This window comes from Chelonoidis abingdonii, chromosome 3 (genome assembly GCF_003597395.2).
Source record: "Chelonoidis abingdonii isolate Lonesome George chromosome 3, CheloAbing_2.0, whole genome shotgun sequence".
Lineage (NCBI taxonomy): Eukaryota > Metazoa > Chordata > Testudines > Testudinidae > Chelonoidis > Chelonoidis abingdonii.
In genome coordinates, this window is record NC_133771.1 from 148,437,866 (window position 1) to 148,461,336 (window position 23,471).

General features: G+C 40.9%; 2 protein-coding genes across 2 annotated transcripts in view; both read right to left on the reverse strand.

Annotated features, from left to right (window-relative positions):
* LOC116837008 (kinesin-like protein KIF28) overlaps positions 1 to 22,205 on the reverse strand; it is a 52,239-nt gene extending 30,034 nt beyond the window's left edge. The window contains exons 1-10 of the mRNA XM_075064578.1: positions 21,405 to 22,205; positions 17,151 to 17,342; positions 13,412 to 13,612; positions 11,568 to 11,603; positions 6,860 to 7,084; positions 4,185 to 4,339; positions 3,366 to 3,477; positions 2,390 to 2,457; positions 1,241 to 1,383; positions 15 to 133 (exon numbers count right to left, since the gene is read on the reverse strand). Coding sequence (XP_074920679.1) covers positions 15 to 133; positions 1,241 to 1,383; positions 2,390 to 2,457; positions 3,366 to 3,477; positions 4,185 to 4,339; positions 6,860 to 7,084; positions 11,568 to 11,603; positions 13,412 to 13,612; positions 17,151 to 17,342; positions 21,405 to 21,506 — 1,353 coding nt within the window. The 5' untranslated portion in view covers positions 21,507 to 22,205. The remainder of the gene's footprint in view (positions 1 to 14; positions 134 to 1,240; positions 1,384 to 2,389; positions 2,458 to 3,365; positions 3,478 to 4,184; positions 4,340 to 6,859; positions 7,085 to 11,567; positions 11,604 to 13,411; positions 13,613 to 17,150; positions 17,343 to 21,404) is intronic.
* Positions 22,206 to 22,596: 391 nt separating this feature from the next.
* The window catches only part of AHCTF1 (AT-hook containing transcription factor 1), an 86,402-nt gene continuing 85,527 nt past the window's right edge, over positions 22,597 to 23,471 (reverse strand). Inside the window, exon 36 of the mRNA XM_032801123.2 lies at positions 22,597 to 23,439. Coding sequence (XP_032657014.1) covers positions 23,247 to 23,439 — 193 coding nt within the window. The 3' untranslated portion in view covers positions 22,597 to 23,246. The remainder of the gene's footprint in view (positions 23,440 to 23,471) is intronic.

Consider the following 23,471-nt stretch of genomic DNA (forward strand, 5'->3'; position numbering starts at 1 on the left):
AAGAAAAATCTTACCTGAGTAATTGCAGCATACTGCTGCTCCCATTCCTTCTGAGCTTCTTCCAGACGATATTCCCATGTTAACTGAATAGTCTGAATCCGCAGTTCATTTTCAGCTAGCAAACATCGCAGCTCTTTTAGAAGGGGAAAGAGAGGAAATTTCAGCTGGGATGTGTGGACATACAAAGGCACAAAACCCCTGTGAATTTAATCTTCATTTATTAATTTTTAACTTCCAAAAGTACCACCTGTTTTGATAATGTCTGAATAACCATTATAAAGTGGTTAACTCATAATGTAGCATCTCTGTATTTACAGATAGACATACAGGAGCTCTGTTAGCTCCCTCTGTTAATGCAGCAACTTTCAGATGCAAAGTTTAGAAAGCAAGCTAGATTCTTGGCAGTCCTTTGCTAAAGGAAAAGAAAAAGATCCAAATTCAGAAGTGTCCTTGGAGTAGTCTTTCTACTCTTCTTGGATGCATCAGATAACTTCTCTGTGACTGACTGTCTCAATCTGTAAAATAGAGACAGGACCTGCTTGCCTCACAAGCATGTTGTGAAGATTAGTCTTGCCAACCCTAATGAGCTTACTGCCAATCTTGTGATATTTGGGAGAGGAGTGTGTGTGATTTTTTTTCAAAGCCCCAACTACTGGAATCATGTGATTACATGAAAATCTCAGCTTTTATTGTTTAAAACAGTTTTTAGTCCTTATGGTTGTGGAGAAAAGTCTGAAAACAAGAACTGGGTATATCCTAAAGGTGCAGAAACTGGCAGGCAAATAAAAAGAGTTTACACTTTACAATTTCTATAAAAAGTCTCATGATTTTGTAGCCAATATTATTTTTATGGGGCTTGACTCCTGGTTTTTGAATGCTTGAGGCTGGCAATAATGAGTTTAATGTTTTGTAAAGTGCTTTGAGACCATATGATGAGACATGTTATATTATATTATTAGTAATTTTAGTAGTTATATTATTAGTAATATTACATGACCATCTATAAAACTACATATGCGCGATAGTTTTACATTGTTCCTTAGAGGGTCTCCAAATCTCTCTTTTGTCCAGTTCAGAAGAGAGAATTTCCCATGAACCTATTCCTCCTTTCAACTCTACCAGTCCCCCTATGCTGTTAATGCCATGGGCCACTACAAAGGGCTCCAGATGACATTTTGAGAAACTCTGAGCCATCTGGTACTTGTAGTTCCTTTAGCGGGGTTAACTTTGTAATACATACTGGTTTCATTTGCTACTGTTTTCCCATAGTTTCCAAGCCCAGTCAGTCTGGACAACAGTTTGTTATTTTCTGCTTTCAGCTCCATTATATGCTTCTCCATTGGACTCGCATTTATCACTGCTTTGTTCTTGATCTTTTTTGTTCTTTCACGTATGCAAATATTAAAAAAAAAAAAAAAAAAAAAAAAAAAAAAAAAAGAGGCCAGTCAGCTATTACATCATGATGCAGTCAACCTCAGCACAGAGCTTTGGCTGGCAGAGAAGAGCTTTCCTAGGCAAAAATGCTTTTTTTGAAATATTAAGTGGAGTTTTGGAACTTTACAAATAAAAACACCATCACATCTCAGGCACTGCAGGCATATGTCTTCCCCTGCACTGGAAACAGGAGTCCCAGCCCTGTGTTCTCTCTGCCAGTGCAGTAACCATCCCCTTCTTCCCGAGCTGGCTCTTTTAGTGGGGTCTTGTTGCAGTGGTGCAATTGCATAAACAAGACATCAAGTCAAACCAGGAAGTAAGAATGCATCAAGACATGAACATGATAGTAAGAAGCTGAGTTTGCAGGAACATGCTCTCACCATCCTCTCAAGTAGTTGCATGTGTGCCCCATTGCTGGCGCCTAGCCCAATTCTCAGCCCAAGAAACATCAGGGGGAGGCAACATGTGCATGCTGCAGCAGAGACTGAAAAATGGGGACTTCCTGATACACAGCCCAGAGCAGAGCTATGCTGAAAGACTGGATACTGAGGAAAGGTACAGAGCGAGTGAGGATGTCTTGGGAGAGAAAGGAAACCACTTCAGAGAGTCATAATTGGGGTTAGATGAGAAGGGTGAGAAAGATAGAAAAGTAAGCTGGAGTGGAGAGACGCAGATATATGTTGGAGGCCTAAGGTTCCCAGGACAATATATAACCACCACCCTCTACACAATTCAGTGATCAAAAACCTCACCCTTAACGTCTATGGGTAAGCAATTAATTTACTACTTCAACCTACTGCTTTTGTTTATTCAAGTTTCATACATCTTTATTTACACTGGTTTGTCATTTATTACTAGTGTCTTCTGTTATTTTGCCTGGGTGTTTGGCTGCATCTTGGACTCACAGCAGAAATGCAAACAATTTTACAGTACCTGAAAAACCACAAAACTATACCTCTCAGCATATCGTAATGTTGACAAAGTCTCTTCATAGCAGATGTCAGCTGGACTTACAGCTGCAATCTGTGAGTATATACAAAAAGTGTTAATACAATTTAGATTCCCTGTTTGAATTCCGTTTATTGGTTTTATAATCACTAAAGATATTACAGTTCAGAGAAGGGTTACAAAGGACAAATCCATTGGTAAGTCCCTTAAATATAAAGAGAGTCCTTAGTGTCACTAAGACGGCAAGTCACTTTTTGTAATACAGAAATTATGATGATGATGAACCACCACCATTTTTGGAGATAGTGCAAGGAAAATGAGGAGAGATATTTTAAACAGATTAACCTAGTTTGTACAAAATTAGTCATGTGGGCCTAGATCCTGAATACCCTTTTTTACACTGGTAGCCCTTACTCAAGCAAATAGTTCCATGACTTCAACAGAACTACTCGTATGATCAAGATGTGGAGAATATGGGCTTTGGTTTGTTTCACACTCCACCGTGGAACAAAAGACTCAAGTTTGAAGAAACCTGACTCAATTTAAAGAGTTATGAAAATTTAGACGCCAGCATTTTCATGCGTGCACGCCAGCCCCTTCCGATTCATATCCTTGCTCCCTCACTTAACAGCACTGTAGAAATAGATAGTTGGAGGCAATGACAGAATCAAGGGGAGTTCTGCTTTATTTAGGATGGCAAAACCTGGCCCATGGCATGGATGAACAGTGGGCTCCAAAGAAAATAGTAGAGACCAGTTTTCAAAAGGCCATTTACAAAAATGTGCATGCACTTTTGTGCACTCATGCAAACTCCAATGTGCTAGCAAACCTTGATTTGTGTGCACACACCCTTTGTGAGTGCAAAGGTAGGAATGTGCAGGACGCAGGTGCACTTTTAAATGACTCAAACACTGAATAAGAAAAGGGCTCCTATTAAAATAAAATACCAGAACCCAATTACTGAACAAGTGAGTCAACTTTACCATGATAGTCCTGCTGTTCCCCCCGAGAGCCGACTGCAGGAGTTTTGTTAGAACTGAGTCTCTGTATGGGATATGTAACACTTTCTTCCCCATGGCCACCTCAGCCAGAGCACTAAGGGAAAAATGATTGAGTGAGTAAAGGGTTAAATAATACTCTTGACTATAAATCTAGCTAAAATACAAGGAGAAATAATTTCACTAACTGTACCTGTGTAGATGCTTCAATATATTAGCTCGTAGTACCATAATTATACATCATACATTAGCTGATCTATAAAAATAATGGTCAAGATTTTCAAAACTAATAACTTTGGATGCCTCAATTTGAGTTAAAAGAACCTGATTTATTTAAAAAGTGCTAAGCAACCACCCTCAGAAAATCAGGGCATTTTAAAGGTGTCTCAAGTTGTGTGCCTGAAAATTGAGACACGCAAAACTAGTAGTTGCTTTAAAAAATTCTGACTAACAACAAAGTGAGGCAGCACATCATGATTTCTCTTCCCAGATCTGATCCAGACGCTGAGAACATGGGCAAGTCGATTAGTATTCTATGCTTCAGTTTCTCCACTTTAAAATGGAGATAAAATTACTTACCTCTGAGGGATGTTGTGAAGCTTACTTTATTAATGTTTATAAAGTGTTTTCAGATTGCTCCATGGTATGCACTGTAGAAGTGCAAAGAATTATGTTAAGCTTACTAGGTAGAAGATCTGAACTGAGGGAAGACTGCCATTCCTACCTTTTACACACACACACACACGCACACACACACACACACACACACTTTTTGTGCCATTTGCAGAAAGGTCCCTGTTGTACCTGATGACATTTCCTAAGGTGGTTAAACTCAGATTTACACGTGTCCCTTCTCTCAGTCTGTCCCCTTCAGAGCCTGAAGACTTTTGCCTTTCACTTCCTGCCAAGTCCACCAGATTTATAATGGACTGCTTGGTGATATCTTCATCTAGAAAAATCTGAAAGAAATTCCAACAGTGAAAGGAAATAAAGTATTAAGCCATATCCTTAAAAATCACAGCAAGGTACAGCAACCTAAAAGCTCTGTGGATAGTCTGAGTAAATATATTGTAATATGTACTGGCATTAAGCAGCAGAGAATTATTGAAAATATGGAAAGTAACGTTATGGCTGAAAGAGAATGAACTTTTGTGTAAAAATTAAGCAAGACAGACTTAAGAAGGGGCAAGGATAGGAAGATAAATTCAGCTGGGATACAAAGTTACATCCATATCAATGGACCAGCATCAACAGGGGAACAAACCACAGTGTACAGGGAAGGCGAGTATACAGAAGTTCACAGGAGCCTTTGAAATAGTACTTGCTAAAAGACAGGTCAAAGCAAGACTTGCCCAGTAACACAAATACCATATGGAGACACACTGGAACAATGGACGCCTAAAGGAGGTTGCAATAATCTTGGCCTTGTCTGCACTGGTTGCAATTCCAGCAATTGAAAGCCAGACACAGAGGTAGTTTCATCAGGGCACGTGTGGACAAAGAATGCCATGGCGGGCACCAGTGGAGCTTATCCTTGCAATAAGCCATTTGTGACAGCAGCATCACTTTTGCAATCTGATGCCTGTACTCTCCTACCTCCATCTGCATCTGACTCCATGTAAGGAGAGACTCCCTGCAACCAGCTTGATAGTGGCAGGCCTGTTATCACATATAGCTCTGTGTATGGATGACCACAGCAATCACAAATTATTTCCAAATCACAGAATGATAGGACTGGAAAGCACCTTGAAAGGTCATCTAGTCCAGTCCCTGCACTCATGGCAGGACTAAGTATTATCTAGACCAAGGGTTCTCAAACTGGGGGTCGCGACCCCTCAGGTGGGCCATGAGGTTATTACATCGGGGGTCATGAGCTGTCAGCCTCCACCCCAAAACCCACTTTGCTTCCACCATTTACAATGGTGTTAAATATATAAAAAAGTGTTTTTAATTTAGAAGGAAGGTCACACTCAGAGGCTTGCTATGTGAAAGGGGTCACCAGCACAAAAGTTTGAGAATCACTGATCTAGACCATTCCTGACAGGTGTTTGTCTAACTTGCTCTTAAACTCCAATGATGGAGATTCCACAACCTCCCTAGGCAATTAATTCCTGTGCTTAATCACCTGGACAGTTAAGAAGCTTTTCCTAATGTCCAACCTACACCTCCCTTGCTTCCATTGCTTTGTGTCCTAACCTCAGAGGTTAAGAAAAACAATTTTTCTCCTCCCTCCTTGTAACAACCTTTAACGTATTTGAAAACTTATGTCCCCCTCAGTCTCCTCTTTTCTGGACTAAACAAATGCAATTTTTTCAATCTTCCCTCATAGGTCATGTTTTCTAGACCTTTAATCATTTTTGTCGCTCTTCTCTGGACTCGCTCCAATTTGTCCACATCCTTCCTCAAATGTTTGCCAGAACTGGACACAATACTCCAGTTGAAGCCTAATCAGTGCTGAGTAGAGCGGAAGAATGACTTCTCATGTCTTGCAACACGCCTGCTAATACATCCCAGAATGATATTTGCTTTTTTCTGCAACAGCATTACACTGTTGACTCATTTTTATCTTGTGATCCACTATGACCCCCAGATCCCTTTCCACTGTACTCCTTCCTAGGCAGTCATTTCCCACTTTGTATGTGTGAAACTGATTGTTCCTTCCTAAGTGGATTACTTTGCATTTGTCCTTATTGAATTTCATCCTGTTTACGTCAGACCATTTCTCCAGTTTGTCCAGATCATTTTGAATTTTAATCCTATCCTCCAAAGCACTTGCAACCCCTTCCAGCTTGGTATCGTCCACAAACTTTGTAAGTGTGTTCTCTATGCTATTATTTAATGTAAGTGAACCCTCAAATACTTTAAGCCAGTGGTTCTCAACCAGGGATACACGTACCCCTAAGGTATGCAGAGGCCTTCTAGGGTGTACATCAACCTAGCTAGATATTTGCTCAGTTTTACAACAGGCTACATAAAAAGCACTAGCAAAGTCAGTACAAATTAAAATTTCATGCAATGATTTGTATAGTACCTAGAGCCATATAAATGCTGAAATGTAAGTACAGTATGTATGTTCTAATAGATTTATTTTAGAATTCTATAGTAAAATGAGAAAGTAAGCCATTTTTCAGCAACAGTGTACTGTGACACTTTTGTATTTTTATGTCTGATTCTGTAAGCAAGGAGTTTTTAAGTGAGATGAAAGCTGGAGGTACGCAAGACAAATCAGACTCCTGAAAGGGGTACAGTCGTCTGGAAAGGTTGAGAGCCATTCCTTTAAGATTCACTTAAAAAATCACCTTCTGTAACATACTAGGAAATGTGGTCAATGCATACAAGGAAAATGAAGGGGCTTTGAATTTGTGTCTGCAACGAACTTAGGAGAATTTACCTTTCTTGCAGAATTAGTTAAATAAGAATTTTAATCTTGTGAAACAAATATGCTGAATAGTGGAAAATAGGGTTTCCTCATACTGAACCTGTTTGAATTGGATGGTAATGACCATGTGAGATCGACTGCTTGTAGCATTCATGCTGGTTGACGCTGTGGTTCTTATTTTAGTTCCTTGTTCCAACAACCTCTCAATTTGTGCATAGCTGTCACAAGCCACCCGTTTCAAACCATCCACATAAAAGCCTTGTTGCTGGTCTTCTCTAACCTTGAGTCCACCAGGTTTCTTGGTTTCAGACAGTAAATCTATTACCTATGGAGAGGTATTTACAGTCAAAATGTGTTACTGGATACAGCTACATAGTGATTGAAAAGAACATTTTGTGAAAACAAAGAGAAGGGAAAAAATCTTTCTAAGTCAAGAAACGATAGCATGATGTTGTAAGAAGCAAGCAGTAAAGCAATTAACTACACAAACACTGTTTATGGTAGTTTATTACCATCTGGCATGTCATAAAACCACATCTAGTTGATAGAAATGCTTGTTACTTTGAATATATAACACAACTGTCATTTTAATAGGTATGGAATTGTTACTCACTGCACATTAATATGGAGTGGCTATCCTCTAAGCACTCTGAATATGGAACTGCCTATCTTTCCCTCCAAGAGTCGTTCCATGCACAGAGTACTAGCAGAAGCAAGCCCACGGATTATTCTAAATAGCATCAATAGGAATAACCCATTTGCAAAATTCAGGATAAAACAGACACCACCAAGTCACAATGCATGAATGAGATACGACATTTGACAATGCCACAACCAAATAAAGGAAATAAGAGTTTAACCTCAACCCCTCTTACTGTTAGACTTCTATATTAGTGACCTATCATATTCTGGAGGCACTAACCCTTGTCATATGCAGTAGGAAATTAAGAATATTTTAGTCCGAATTTAGGTGTCATCACCACAATCTAACAATCTGGTGCTTAAAATATGAATTAGAAAGATCAAAACCTTTTCTCCATTAGCCAGGTCTCTTAACATCTCTCTGTCTCTATTATTGTCATGTGATCAAATACTTTAACATTTTAAATCACACTCCATATTTCTAGTAATGTTTTCTATGATATACAGCAGATACTATCTCTGCTGTCTTGTGTCTCTCAAAAATACAACCTTTTATGAAAGATTCCATATGAAATAAGAGGGAGGTGACAGAAGACTACAGATAATTATAAAAAGGCAGCCTTTGCAGAGGGGCAGAAGTTGAGGGGAGGGGGGGGTACATGGAAAACTACAATAGGGTCACAGAAGCAACAAGAGTAAATAAAATGAGTGAATCTGCTTAACATCTTAGACATCTATACACAAATTCAAGGAGTATAGGGAATGAACTGAAAGTCTTAGTACACCGGCTTGATGGGATAAATCTACTGACTGGAGACTGTTATTAGTGTGGAGAAGTACAAATTGTTCAGGAAGGGCAGGCAGGGGAAAAAAAAGGAGGTGTTGCAATGTACATGAGGGATGAAAGGCAGACCAGTTGAAAGTCTCTCAGTGAAGATAGAACGGGGAAAAAACAGGAGCTATTTCATGGTAGGGATCTACTTCTTTATCCCTTAGATTTTCTTCCCATGGGACTTTACCTAACAGTTCTCTGAGTTTGCCGTCTGCTTTTTTGATGTCCATTGTCTTTATTCTGCTGCTATCCTTCCTTCCTTCCTTTCCTTAGAATCAGAAAATAATCAATCATTCACAACCAATTCCTTCCTGTCAGTCAGAATCAAGTCTGAAATGACTGCCCCGGGTTACTTCTGCCAACCTTTGGAACTATAATTTGTCCCTAACCCATTTCAAAAACTTACTGGATGTTTTGTCATGTTACTTTTCCAACAGATGTCTGGGGAGTTACAGTCCCCCATTACTTACAAGTCTTGTGTTTTGGACATTTCTGTTATTCGTTCTAGAAATGTCTCATCCACTTCCTTTTCTTGATTTGGTGGTCTACAGTAGACCATTATTCGGTCACCCCAATTTTCCCCCTTTTATCATTACCCAGATACTTTCAGCTGGTCTGCCCCTCACTTTCTTCTGGACCTCAGAAGAGTATATGTTCTTGATCAGGGGCAGGCAAACTTTTTGGCCTGAGGGCCGCATTGGGTTTCGGAAGTTTGTATGGAGGGCTGGTTAGGGGAGGGGGTCGTGGCCCGGCCTCCCTCCCCCAGGACTCCTTCCCCATCCAACCCCCAATTCCCTGACAGCCCCCCACCCCCCGGGACCCCTGCCCCATCTCCGTCCGCCCCGTTCCCTTTCCCGACCGCCCCCAGACCCCCGCCCTGACCTGGCCCTCACCGGCCAGCGCCCACCCAACCCCTCCTTTCATTCCTGACAGCCTCCCCGGAATCCCTGCCCCATCTAACCATCCCTTCTCCCTGTCCCCTGACTGCCCCCTGCTGCCCCATCCAACCCTGCCCCTCCTTCCTGACTGCCCCCGACCTCTATCCACACCCCCGCCCCAACCACCACTCTGAACTCCCCTGCCCTCTATCCAATCCCCCGCTCCGTGCCCCCTTACCACGCTGCCTGGCAGTGCTACAGCCTGGCTGGAGCCGGGCCACGCTGCTGTCGCCACCACGCAGCATAGAGACCAGGTCAGACCAGGTTCTGCAGCTGCACTGCCCCAGGAGCTCACAGCCCCACCACCCAGAGTTTTGCGCCGGCAGTGGAGCGAGTGAGCTGAGGGGGAGAGGGGACAGCGGAGAAGGGGCCAGGAGCTAGCATCTTGGGCCAGGAGCTCAGGGGCCGGGCAGGACAGTTCCGCGGGCCGGCTGTAGTTTGCCCACCTCTGTTCTTGATGCATAATTTAATACCTCATCTCTTTTTTTCTTGCCTGTCCTTCCTGTACAAGAGATCCCCCAACCCTCTATGCCAGTATTCCAGTCATCAGATATATTCCAAGTCTCTGAGCTGCCAGTTAAGTCATAATTTAGCACATGCAATAATAGTTCCAGTGCTTCCTATTCCCTATACACCTGGCATTTGTGCAAAGACTTCTAAGATGCTGAGCAGATTCCCTCACTGATAATCCTCTTGGTGCTCTTACGACTGTCTCTTAATTTGCCATGTCCACCAACATCTAGCCCTTTGTGAAGCTAGTCTTTTTAATTCTTACCTGTGGGCTTTTGTCATCTGCCCCATTTGAACATGGGCCTCCTCACTAAATTATCAAGTTGGTGCACAGAGATGCTCTTCCACTTCTTGGTCAGATGGACCCCATTTCCTACCAGCAGTCCTCCTTCCTGGTACAGCATCTCATCATCGAAGAAACTGAAGTCCTCCCATTAACACCAATTAAACAGCTATGCATCCATCTCCAGGATGTGCATGTCCCTGACTGGGCCCTTGCCCTCAACTAGGAGGATGGATAAGACCACCACCTGCACCCCAACTCCTTCACCCTCACTTCAGGAGCCCTGCAGTCACTGCTGATTTGCTCAAGGTCATACCTGGCACTATCATTAGTGCTCACATGGATAAGCAGCATGGGGTAGTGGTCAGAGGGACAGATAAGCCTTGGCAACCTTTCCGTAACATCTTGGATGCGGACTGCAGTCAGGTACCATACCTCTCAGGATGTTAGGTCTGGTGACCAGATGGATGCCTTCATCCCCTTCAGAAAGGAGTCTCTGATCATGTCCCTTTTCTCTTCCTCTTGGATGCAGTGGCTGCAAGCCTCTCAGCTTTGGGGCTTGTGGTTTATCTCTCTCAGCCACTGGGGTCTAATCCTCTCATCCTGTGCCAGTACAGATACCAGTTCTTGATCTCAATGGACAGAAAACCAGCAGCCAGTCTCCTCCCCACAAAGCAGCTGGTTCTCCTTCCTTCTCTGGGGCCTCTGTAGTTGGCCAGCATCCTGCATCCCTGATGTTCCTACAAGCATCCTGGCAATAAAGTAATCATGCCCCTGGAAGCCTCACAGATAAGTCCTGTCCTCCTGCAACTCTCTTACATGCATTATAAGGAACTCCACCAACAGACACCTCTCACACCAGGTAGTTCCCCTTTCCTGCTTCATTGGCAGGGACATGCAGGCTGCATTCCCAGCAAGTCAAGACCAAGTCCTTGGTGGAGGCCTCCAGTCCAGATGTCTGTCTGGTGGGGGCTCCCTCAAGTGAAGGAAGAGGATGAGCAAGCAGTGGTGTTGGCAACACACCATTTTCCTCCCACGGAGGGTTCTTAGTTGTAGAGTAACTGCTAGGCTATGTCTACACTTACAGTGGCATGTAATATACAGGTGCTACACATGTAGCTACACACTGTGGTGCCAAGTCTGGACACAGCCCACCTTGCACCATGTCGCGTAGCTACATGTCGCAGTGAAAGGCTTCAGCAGCGGGGAGCTGCTGGAACCTTTTCCTACTGCCTCCCCCCCGTGAGTGCTTTTCACTGCAATGGGGAAAGGTTCCGGGAGCAGGACACTTGACTGCTAAAAATAGAGACTATATGTTAGGGCTTCAGGAGTGTAGGGCACTCTACCCGCCTTAACACCACCAACATTTGTGCTACGTCTCTCATGGAGGTGCAGTTATATCAGTGCGGTAGGGCACTTACACTGGTGGGACAAGACTTTAGTGTATACGCTGACATAATTAGACCGACATAAGTTGCCTTACATTGACCTAACTGTATAGTGTAGACCAGGCCTGAGAACTTAAAAACAAGTAAGTTAGTAAATAAACATAAATGGAAAAAGATTAAAATTCAGAATTAACGTGATAAACCAACACCATTACCTGTTCATTATAAATTTCCAGCATACTGAAAGTAACCTGCAAAGACAAGAAGCAGCTAGAAGATAAAAAGTTCTCTTGAAAAAAAGCATATTTTTGATATACAGTTATCTCCAAGCAAAAGGAATACAGATTGTCTGGACATAAATGCCATTTGTCTCAAACTAAACTGACTGTTGGTATATCTTGTGGCAACGCATAAGCCATGCATACAGTTGGTTTTTGAGACTGTTTTCTGGATCCACACAGCTCTATCATAACTCTCATTTCTATAAATCCCCAACCTCCCTCCTTTGTCTCCTCAGCTTGTCTTAGGAAAACTCCATGTGAGCTTATCCATTTTAAGATGGAAACATTGGACTTTAATAAATCATTTTTCATCAGACTACACTAGCTATTAAGAGTTACAAAATTTCATTCTTGCAACATTATGGTTATGAGAAAAATTCAGTAAGTGGAAACATTAAAGATTCAGACATTCATTTGGCAATGTAGCAAACTTGTATGATGTATGGTATACATTTTATTAAATAAACAGCAATATATTCCAGCCACATTCATTCAGAAACCAGAAATGGAAAAAACAGTTTATGCATAGCCTGACCAAGTAAGCTTTGCTGTTGGAACCTTAACTATTGCATTTCCTGAATTTTGAGATTTTAACTGCAGACTTAACGGTGCATAAACGTTTTTTGCACTTAATTTTTATGGAGTTATTTTTGTTTTTTCAATAATGAAGAAAAAGGTTTCATAATGTTAGTGTAGTCCCAAATAGGCTTTGCATTTCCACTTCATTATGGTGAATGTGGTGGTAAGGGATGAGTTCCCAAGTTTGCTGCTGCCATCAGGTCAGAGTGTGGAAAACTGACATCCAGCATCTAACGAGGTGGGGAAATGCAAGAAGATTCCCCTTGGTAATGCCTCTATGCAATTCCTGTGCTCACGTGCAGAGCCAGATCTCTACTAGTACCACCTTAGATGCAAACCATGCCAAAATGGATGGGAGAGGTTGAGCTATCAAGGCACTGAGAGGAATAGCAGCTAGTGTAAGTGTTCTGCATCTGAGATTCAAATGTAGCTAGAAGGAGCTATCAGGTTCCTATTATTTATTCATGGTAACTAGTGAAGGCTAATGCTCACGGTTACACTACAGTCTATGAAGCTCTTCTACTCTGTTATACGTAGAAATTGTCAGGAACACCAGAGCAGAAGGAAAAGATAGAAGCTATTTTTGTGGTTGGACACAGATGACCTGGGAGAACTTATTCACAAAACCTGTGCTGCAATGCTAGGGCCATTTATTCCTACTGAATACAAGAAGTTTGACAAAACATAAAACAATTGACATGACTAAAATGAAAAGTTATTCCTTTCCTTCAGTAGTGAGGGTTGGAAAGTCTGTTGATGCCTGTTTGTTAGACTTTTCCCTTTATCATGTTGAGGAGAGGCATAGCTAAGATAAAGGAGTAGGTAAGTAGCGGTTCAAAATGTAGGTAACTGTTCAAATTTATAGTCTGCTGTGTGGAAAAGTTAGGTTGTGACTAGATAGTGGGTAAAGTTTTCAGAAGTGCCTTGGTTTCCCAGTTAAAAACTCATATCCAGTGAAAACAAAAAACAAACAAAAAAAAAATGTTCATGCCAAGATAAAGTTAGCTATTACTGGGACAGGGATAGATTCAAGTTATCCTGTATTAGATCAGCCCCTTATTCAACACTTCTCACTTGTTATTTTACATTCTGTTTGATTATCGCTGAAGCTAGTTATAAAATGGCAATGGCAGTTTTCCAAATTTGAACTTGAAAGCATATACAGAAGGATCTTGAAAACAAAACAGGGTAGACCACACCTGATATTGCTTGTTCTTCTCGTTCTGAATTGGTTTGAAGAGCTCTTCACACACAACTGGAATTATGCCTCTGTTTGCACCATATCCAATCATAGAATAGCTCTTCCCTGAGCCAGTTTGGCCATACGCTAGGAGAGTAGCATTATAACCTTGCCAGGCATTGTCCAGAACTCCTTGACCAAGGTCATGAAAGACCTCTCCCTAAAAGGAGACATTTTTACTAATAGAGAACGTAAACACATGCACCAGAATGTGATAAAAAAAGATTAAACAGCCCCCAGCCCTCCAAATTTTTTTTAAATACACGTTTAATTAAAAAAGTAATTAAAATTAAAATGAAATGATGACTACTCATAAGGCCTAAATTTACTATAATCTCATAAAATAATTTAAACAGTAATATTAAGCACTATATGGCCTGGTCTACACTATGCGTTTAAACCGATTTTAGCAGCGTTAAACCGATTTAACACTGTACCCGTCCACACTATGAGGCGTATCGATATAAAGGGCTCTTTAAATCGGCTTCTGTACTCCTCCCCAATGAGAGGAGTAGTGCTAAAATCGGTATTACCATATCTGGTTAGGGTTAGTGTGGCCAGAAATCGACGGTATTGGCCTCCAGGCGGTATCCCACAGTGCACCACTGTGACCGCTCTGGACAGCGATCTGAACTCGGATGCTGTGGCCAGGTAAACAGGAAAAGCCCCGCGAAATTTACATTTCATTTCCTGTTTTGCCCAGCATGGAGCTCTGATCAGCAAGGGGCCGCATGCAGTCCAAATCCAAAAAGAGCTGCAGCATGGACCGTACAGGAGATACGGATCTGATCGCTGTATGGGAAACAAATCTGTTCTATCAAAGCTCCGTTACAGAAGACGAAATGCCAAATTTTTGGAAAAAAAATCTCCAGGCTACACACTGCTGCGTGACAAGTGTAATAGGAGCCAGAGACTCAAATGGACGCTCATGGAGGGGAGGGTACTGAGAATCCAGCTTATCCGCAGTACCACAGCAGGTCTCCGAAAAATATTTGCATTCTGGCTGAGCTCCCAATGCCTGATAGTTCAAACACAGTGTCCGCGTGTTCAGGATAGCTCCTCAATTTACTCCCCACACACCACGTGAAAAGAAGGGAAAAAAATCGTTTCTTGACTTTTTCAATGTCACCCTATGTCTACTGAATGCTACTGGTAGACGCGATGCTGCAGCACTGAAGATTGCAGTATGTCGCTCCGCTCCCTCCCTGGTGGCAGATGGTGCAGTAGGACTCGGTGAACTGTTCCGTTTATCAACCCGTGAGTGCGTCCTGGCTGGCTTCAGGAGAGACTGGCCGGGGCGCCTAGGTATAACATAGGATGACGCTCCCGTCATTCCCAGTAGTTGTACAGGAATGCTTGGTAACCATCTTCATCATAGCAACTGGGGCTGAGCGTCCATCAGCCCCCTCCCTTCGTGTGAAAGATCGTTCTGTACCTCCTGGACTGTCATAGCAGCGGCATGCTGGGCTTTCTCTCCCCGCCACGCTTAAGCCTGCTTGACTGTCATAGCACTGGGAGAGCTGCCTCCCCTCATTTTATCTCATAAAAACTCAGTGTTCTTACTCCTGCATTTCTTCATTATCATGCACGCCATGAGGGGACACTGCCACGGTATACCAGGAAGGTGGGAGGAGGGCAACAACGGGTGGAGTTGTTGCAGGGGCACCCCCATGAACCTGGCATGGTACGCTCATCATTGTGCGGGAACTTGACCAGCAACATCTGTGCTCTCGTGAACACTGTGCTCTCTATACCTGGGTCCCACGGGATTGGCGCTCTAGAGTGACAGTACAGACCTTATCTACTGATTTCTGAAAGCATAAAAAGGATCGATGTTGGAGCTCATTACCCAGTTTTGCTTTTGCAGCCCAGTCGATCTCAGGCCAGAGGCACGCCAAGATCAGGCACAGCAGCACGAAAGACAGATAACCGCATGTCACTGTCATACCAACACCCACAGCAACGTATCAGAAGCCGACTGGCTACACACGATGCCCTCTGCTATATCATGCAAAGCATACATGAGCATGCCTGCTGCTGGACGCGAGTATCACCTCTGGTCGTCGCGCATCCGAGTACACATACGGTGACTGTAAAAAAAAAAACAAAAAAAACCGGCTGAAACGGGCTTCCATGGGTGCGGTCTACGTATTCGGCACGTCTGCCAGCGTGCAATCTAGGAAAGAAGGGCGTGAAATGATTCGTCTGCATATCGTCGTCTCTTCGGCAAAAGGAAGAAGATGACGACATTACCCAGAAGCCACCCGCGACAATGACTTTTGCGCCCACAAGCCACTGGGCTCTCACCCAGGATTCTAAGGGCAGGGGCGACTCGCGCAGGAATATGGATAGCTATTGAATACTACCCACTAGCTGGGGCAACGCTCTGGAAATCGACGCTAGCCTCGAACCATGGACGCACACTGCCGAATTAATGTGCTTAGTGTGGCCGTGTGCACTCGACCTTATACAATCTGTTTTATAAAACCGGTTTATGTAAAATCGGAATAAACCCGTAGTGTAGACGTGCCCTATGTCTGCAGCCAAGTTTTAAAGAAAAGTCAAACAATTGAACTAGTTGAGGTCATTGGCTAAGCACGTGGAATCATTATTTGTTGAAGTGCTAAACCAGCTTTTCACAGCAGTAGTCTCTTCTACAGGCGTAGAGAGAATATTTTCTTCATTTCAGTTTATTCAGCTAGTTCAGTTCAATGATTAGTTTATTCAAATGAAGAAACCAATGAGACAAAAAAACCCAAAATCTTGTTTTCCCTCTTCCAGTCTATGAATAAACACTATGTCTGAGGATGAGCTCTACTAGTTCTAAAATCTTGAAGGACAAGGTGACCAGAAACAATCAATTCAATTCACTAACCTACAGATAATACCTCCTCTGTTTAATAAATCAGTTATTAATGCAAGTCATATTTTGATAAATTCTCAAGTTTTTTTTCCTTATGTATCCAGCACATCTAAGTTATTTTAGTTTATTAATTAAGGAACCGCTGTATTTGAAAAATATCCATCCAAAAACCTCAACACAAATTACAAGTAAAAAAGTTAAATAAACACATCATTCACTATTTTATAACATGACAAAAAATGTAAAAACTAAGTACCTGAATAACTGTAAATTAAGCTAAATAATTACTTAAAGAAATGTTTATATAGTGCATACTCCTGGTTAGCAAAAAGAAGCACTAGATTTTGTAAAAAGGCTATATTTAATTGCAAATCAACATGTTTTAATGGTTATCTACCAGTGGTTTCCTTTCTTTAGGAAAATAGCTTAAGAGCACAAATGTAGAACAAAATTATTGAAACCATGATTTAAAAAATCATGTCTTTTGCTTATTGATATACTTAAAATTTAAATCAATCCACTCTGACATGCCCACACATAAAAGCATTACTATGTAGTTAGTAATTACTATTTTAATCTGAAAGTCTGGTTTAATTATGACAAATATATACTTCATATTAATGTACTTCAAATATTAAGAGTTGCAGGACCTGGAAGCATAAATGAAAATGGGAAGTAGTCTTAGACGTTGGTTTGAAACATCCATTAAGTAGATACAGATCATTCATCTTAGTCCCACTCTTGGGAATTTTAACAATCGCAATCATCAACAAAGTGAGTTACCATTTTATATTGGTAGGAAGTGCTTTTAAATACCCCTCTGAATACATTTTACCTGGCCTGCATATCTGCTGTTGGATCCAGCTGAAACGAGCATGCCATCTTTATCCTTTAGAAATCCACTGTGGGACCAGTAAGCCAGGTCAAAGGTAAAGGTTTTCATGTGCCCTGGAGTCTTAGGATCATATATGCTTGTGCTGCTGGAATTCATAGAAATCACACACCTGCTGCCTGCATCCTTCTCCCTCTGTATCAAAATTATACATCACATTATCAAATCAGTAGCAGTTCTAGTCACTTTTTTTACTCAAAATTTATATTTTGGACCAAATCCTGCAAGCCCTTTGTATGTGAAACTCCCAGTAAAGACAACAGGAGTTTTGTAGTTATTTGGGTATGGAGGGTATGTACGACTGGGACACAACCACAACATATTCATCATAAAAAGGTCCTATACATTAATTTCACAAAATTTACCTCCAACCAAACAAGGTAACTGTAGTTTAATTGTAAGCAGGGAATAAATGCCATAGAAAAAATTTGAACAGGAAAGATAGTATCTGTAATCATGTCCAAATTTGCTTTTTTCCTGATTTTGTAAACACTTCAGCCATTAGCATTGATAAGCTATTGTTGGAAAATCCTTCACTATTGTATGTATGGCCATAACAGAACAAAGAATGGTACGCTACGTATGCTACTCCTGGGGGAAATTATGCACCAAAATTAAAAATTCAGCAGCCAAAAATCTAAAAATTTGTACACAATATTTTAAAATTCTGAAAAAAATCTGCATATTTTATTTGTCAAAACATCACAAAATAATCACACCAGTTTCAATTCTTTTTGGTCATTTATTTCAAAATACCTGTCAACAAGTATATCTGTACAACAGACAACAAAAAAGATTCAGGCAATGTTTTTGACAAATAGATTCCTTACTAGGCATATTAATACAAAACTGAGTAATAATTCATTTAAAACTACAGTACAGAACCGTGTTTTCTGCATCCCTCAGAAGCAGTGGAAAGGATTTGGGGTGGAAAGGATTTGGGGAGTCAGGGATAACGGAGAAGCTGCGGGAGAGGGAAGTAAATTGCTGAGAAGGAGCCTGGGTGTGAACTTGGAGGGTTGCTGGGTATGGGTGGGAAAAGTATGGAACAAGTTTTTTGAGGGATGGGGGGCAGTGTTAGGGACCTTCCTCCATGCAGGCTCTGGCTGACCCCTAGCCTCTCCCATTCAGTCAGGCACATCTTCCCCTGTCCTTATGTGTTCCTGCACCCCCATGTGTCCTTGCACCCCGTCCACGTCACTCCATCCCCCCAGACCATTCCCATATGGTCCTGCACCCCCGCCAGGTCTCTGTAATCCCATCCAGCCACTCCTCTGTACCTATACCCTTCTCCTATTCCCATGCCCCCACTCCATCCCTGCACCTCACTCCGTGGCCCTGTGCCACTGTTCCAGTTTGTCTTCTCCCACTAGCCGTTAGGAGTCCCCATCTGAACACCCCCACCCCCCGGCTGCATGTCTCCCCACAGCCCGTCTCCTGACCCAACCCACTGCAAAGAACGCAGGCTCTCTCCCTCTCCCCTCTTCCCGCGCTGGCAGGGAGCTGCTGTTTTCTAGCACCACAGTGCCCTCAGTTGGGCAAAAGGCAGAACTGCAGCAACATTTTCACAGCAGCTTTTTTCTGTGCAAAAAATTAAAAATATGTGGGGCTCAATTATGCACATGTGCAGTAGTGCAGAATTCCCCCAGAAGTAATATGGTCTTTCTCAGAAGTACATCAAATTATAGAGAACAACCCTGTTGATTTACTTCAGTGGGAGCAAGATTAGGCCCACTAGTTTTCTTACAACTAAAATTCTGCTCTGTGAATAGAAGGTTCACACAAAAATGAGACAGAGTAAAGGATAGCTTATTCCTTTGCATTTTGATTACTGCATATTACATCATACGATCCTGAACTGATCAGCATTTCTTATTAATCTCGTCTGACAAAGGTCAAAGATACTTTTGTCTGTAGGCGGATTTTTCTAAGTGGAAACATCCAGACTATCAACAGCGTTGACACAGTAATTCATAATCAGTCAAATGAAGATTGAAACTGTTAGACATATTATTGTCCTTATAAATTTGATACAGGTCTTTAATCAGCCAGGAGTCTACGAATTTTGATAGAGGATTTGCTGTGAACGATCACCTACTGTCCATGGGCTTGTCCATACAGAGATGCTCAGGAAAGTTAAGACAAATTAACGAAGATGTGAAGTTAATGTGCATTAATTACAGTATATTAAACCACTGTGTGAACACACTCATTCAGAAGTAAAAGCGCCCTTAGTTCACTTTAGCTTAATTCTTCTTTGAGTTTTAGGGATCCTGCTGAATTCAGGGCTTGTTGTTGCCATTTGTCTGACATTTTCCATTCCTTCTCAATGACCTCTTTGAAAGATATTTCCCATCCATAACAAGAAAGTATCAGCCCTTGGCTTTAGTTTTCTCATCTTCTATGGTTGGAATTCAGAAGAAGCCACCTCCTTCCTTCTCCTAGTTTAAAATGTGTATCTGGGAAAGAATCTGTCTCCTGTGGTTTAGGCTTACCCAAAGCAGAGAGGTCCCTTTCTTTGGAGAAACTAAAGCTTGTGGAAAGTAGTGATGCTTTTTTTGTCTTTTTCCTGTGCTAATTGTGTGTCTGCCTTTTGGAAGGGTAAATGGGTAACGGGTAAAGGGGCAATGTTTCTTCTTAGCTAATGTTCCCTTTTGGGTTACAGTCTGCAAGGACATGGGTGTTTGGCTCTCAAGTCTCAGCATTCCTCATCAACTGATGTTGAGTTGGAAAGGATGTATTAGGGAGTGTCCTCAAGAGCTCAAGTTCTTCCTTTCAGGAAGGAGAATCTAAAAGAATGCCAGACCCCTTACCAAGTGACTCAATTTTCTGCTTAGGAACAAATGGTGAGAGCCAAGCATTTTTCAATTTAGTGGTGAATTGGATTGCGTGATTAAGAGGAATTTTCACGTTTACTCCTGAAAGGTCTCCTGAAATCTGTATCTCAAGAGTGGAAATTATGTCCCTGATGCTACTCCATAATGAAAACATAACCCCTCTTACTTCCCAAGGCCTCCCCTCCCTTCTTTCTCTCCTAGCACTGCAGATACAATCATCCTCCTCCACAATACAGTTGCAAGCAACCTTGATGTTGAATCAGGTCTGGTCTACACTTAAAATCTTAACTCAGCATCACCATCACTCCCTCTGAGCAACATAGCTATGCCGATTTAAGCCCTCGTGTAGACACAGCTAGGTTGATGGAAAAATGCTTTTGTTGACCTAGTTACCACCACTCAGGGAGATGGATTTCTTACAATGGCAGAAGAATCTCTTATAATGAACTTCAATTTTCAAAAAAAACCCTTCAGGATACCACACAATCCACCAATGCCTAGATCTCTGCTCTAATTTCTTTCTATATCTCCCCTCCCAACATTCCCATCTGAAATCCTGTTTTACCATTTGTCTATGTACTCTATGCCTTGTACTCCTTTCTCTTCATTCAAATGCCTCCTTAAAATTTGTCTTCCTTTGTGACAGTACAGTCCCAATCAACACCATTGAAGTTCAAAGAATGTGTTTTAAAGGTTCAAGAGTCCAAAATAAATGCATTTTCATGTATGATATTTATGTTGGCAAATCTCTTAAGCAAATTTATGGCATCTTAAAGCTACTATGAAATTACAAAATGCATGCTAGATTCAAACATGTTCACTACTGTTACTCCAACCACCACCAAATGGAGCAAACACTTAAGTGTTGCCAAACTATACACTTTACTAGAACCAGTTTGAAAAGAAAATAGTTTATAAATTCTTTAGTACTCAGCCAAATCATTAAACATTTTATGTAGCAGTTTCACATACCGCCCTTTGCTCTGCTTATTTAGAGTGAAATTTTTTTTCATACTGGGGGAAAAAAAAAGATACAAACAACTGGAATATGTTAAAACCCTGTTAAGCTAACACCATGCTTACTACAATTTGATTCATTCTGTTCTAACAGGGATTCCAGCACTTGGTTTTTACAAAACATTTTGGTTGGTACATGAAACATGTTGATTAAAAAAAAAAGTAGTCAGCTTTCACTTGCTTTTTAAGTAGTTTGCTCCTTTACCTAGTATTCATTTTTAAGTATTTCACTGTATTTCTGTACACTTAATTTAGGTACAAAGCATTACACTCTTAACATGTTAAGAGCTTCCTTTTTTTTCTTAAGAGCCTATTAACAATAAAAGTTAAAGTAACTACTAACCTGACTGAAAGGTCTCACCCGTACTGCCACTTTCACACTGTCAACACTTGGCATGCTATTACTACTTTCACTCTTCCCAGGATATTTCAAGCCGAAAAACATTTAAAGTAAATACAACTCCTTTTCTAGAGAACCCTGTTCTGAGAAATCAAGAACACAGCTAGAGAAGCTGTTTCTTTTTTATAAGGTCAGTCTATTAATTATTAATATTTTCTCACTGTGTACAAGATACTAGTTACCTGATAAATTATTTCTTAACGTAATTGCAGTAGCTTTCACTAACTGAAAAGTTTAATTTCAGGTTTCACTGCTCTGAAGTCTTCAACTTTGCACCTGGATATGAAACATATATGAAATACTACCTAAATTGTTCAAATATATATATGCTATATTAAAAGACCAGACTAGCATTTCTCAAGTCTGCTAGAAAAAGGAACAGCTTTTCCCTATTGTTCACATGATTTTAGGCTTTAAAGAGAGACTTTCACAGCCACCTGAGAGAGTCAGTGAAATAATCTGTACAAAGTCTGGTTTGTAACTATTACCTTTGCACACTTTTTGCATTGCTCTTAGCTTAGACCAGGGGTAGTCAACCTATGGCACACGTGCCAAAGGTGGCACGCAAGCCGATTTTCAGTGGCACTCACACTGCCCAGGTCCTGGTCACCAGTCCGGGTGGCTCTGCATTTTAATTTAATTTTAAATGAAGCTTCTTAAACATTTTAAAAACCTCATTTACTTTACAGACAACAATAGTTTAGTTATTTATTATAGACTTATAGAAAGAGACCTTCTAAAAATGTTAAAACGTATTACTGGCACACGAAACCTTAAATTAGAGTGAATAAATGAAGACTCGACACACCACTTCTGAAAGGTTGCCGACCCTGGCTTAGACAATTAAAATAACTGAAGTCAGTTTCACTTACAGGTTTTCAGTGCTATGATGTGTTGATTTTGAACACTGTAAAAGCATGTAGGTTCACAGACAATTGTTCACTATTTTAAATTGTGGTAGCATTTCCACTACTCTTAAATTTTCTAAAAGCGCAGTTTTCAAATTTACTCCAAATTTACATAGGCAATGTCTCTTTAAATGTATGTCCTATTGTACATAATTGAAAATACCAAAGTATTTACATAGCTAGGTTTCTGCTGACACAGCAAACTGAAAAAAAAATAGGGAAACATCTGAGGTGTGATCTAGTTTTATAAACGCAAGAGCAGCTTTCCCAAAGTTTAAAACAAATACAAAAAAAATATTGCACAGGTTCAATACAATTGTTTACATTCTGACTTCAATACAGTACATTTTAACCATGAATGTAAGGAATTAGCAGCTTGTGTTCTACAATCCCAATTATTGGTGCCAAAGGTTTAAACATTTTCTATAAAATTTAAAACTGTCAGGCTTTAATTTTTACCATTATAGTAAGAACAAACAAAATTTTAAAAAGAGTTTTGGCCTAATACTGGAGGGTTAGTAATTATGGCGAGACAACATTAAGATGTTCTCAAGCAATTTGGTCCATTCAAACCATTATTCCCTCTCAAAAAGCTAGCAGACAATAAGCATGTTGTGAAGTATACATTTTTATTTAACATTCCTAAAATAAGCTGTATTTACATATATAAATGTAAGAAGTCTTAATATAAAATAGAAAAAACTGCATTGACTGAAGAAATCACACTCCATATGGAGTTACTTATTGAAGACTGTTTATGAAATTTTACAATAATTTATATAAATTATTCTCTTCCAAATTAGATGATTTGTTTTAATAATCCACACAATTTTGATGACTTTACAAACAGTGGTGTACATTACAAATTAAAAAATAGTTATAGCATCTTCCGGCGCACAACTGGCTTTGGAAAATTAGACAGTCTTTTTTTGTTCTTTCGAAGAGTCTTTTCTGCTGTTTCTGCAGTTTCTTTCTGTTTGGTTTTTGTCCCACACACAGGACTTCCAAACGGAGAAATGAACTTAATCTCCACTGGTGGAGGTGACCAAGAACATTCTTTCCCCGTGGTTCTGCAAGAAATGGTAAGTTCCAACTACATTAC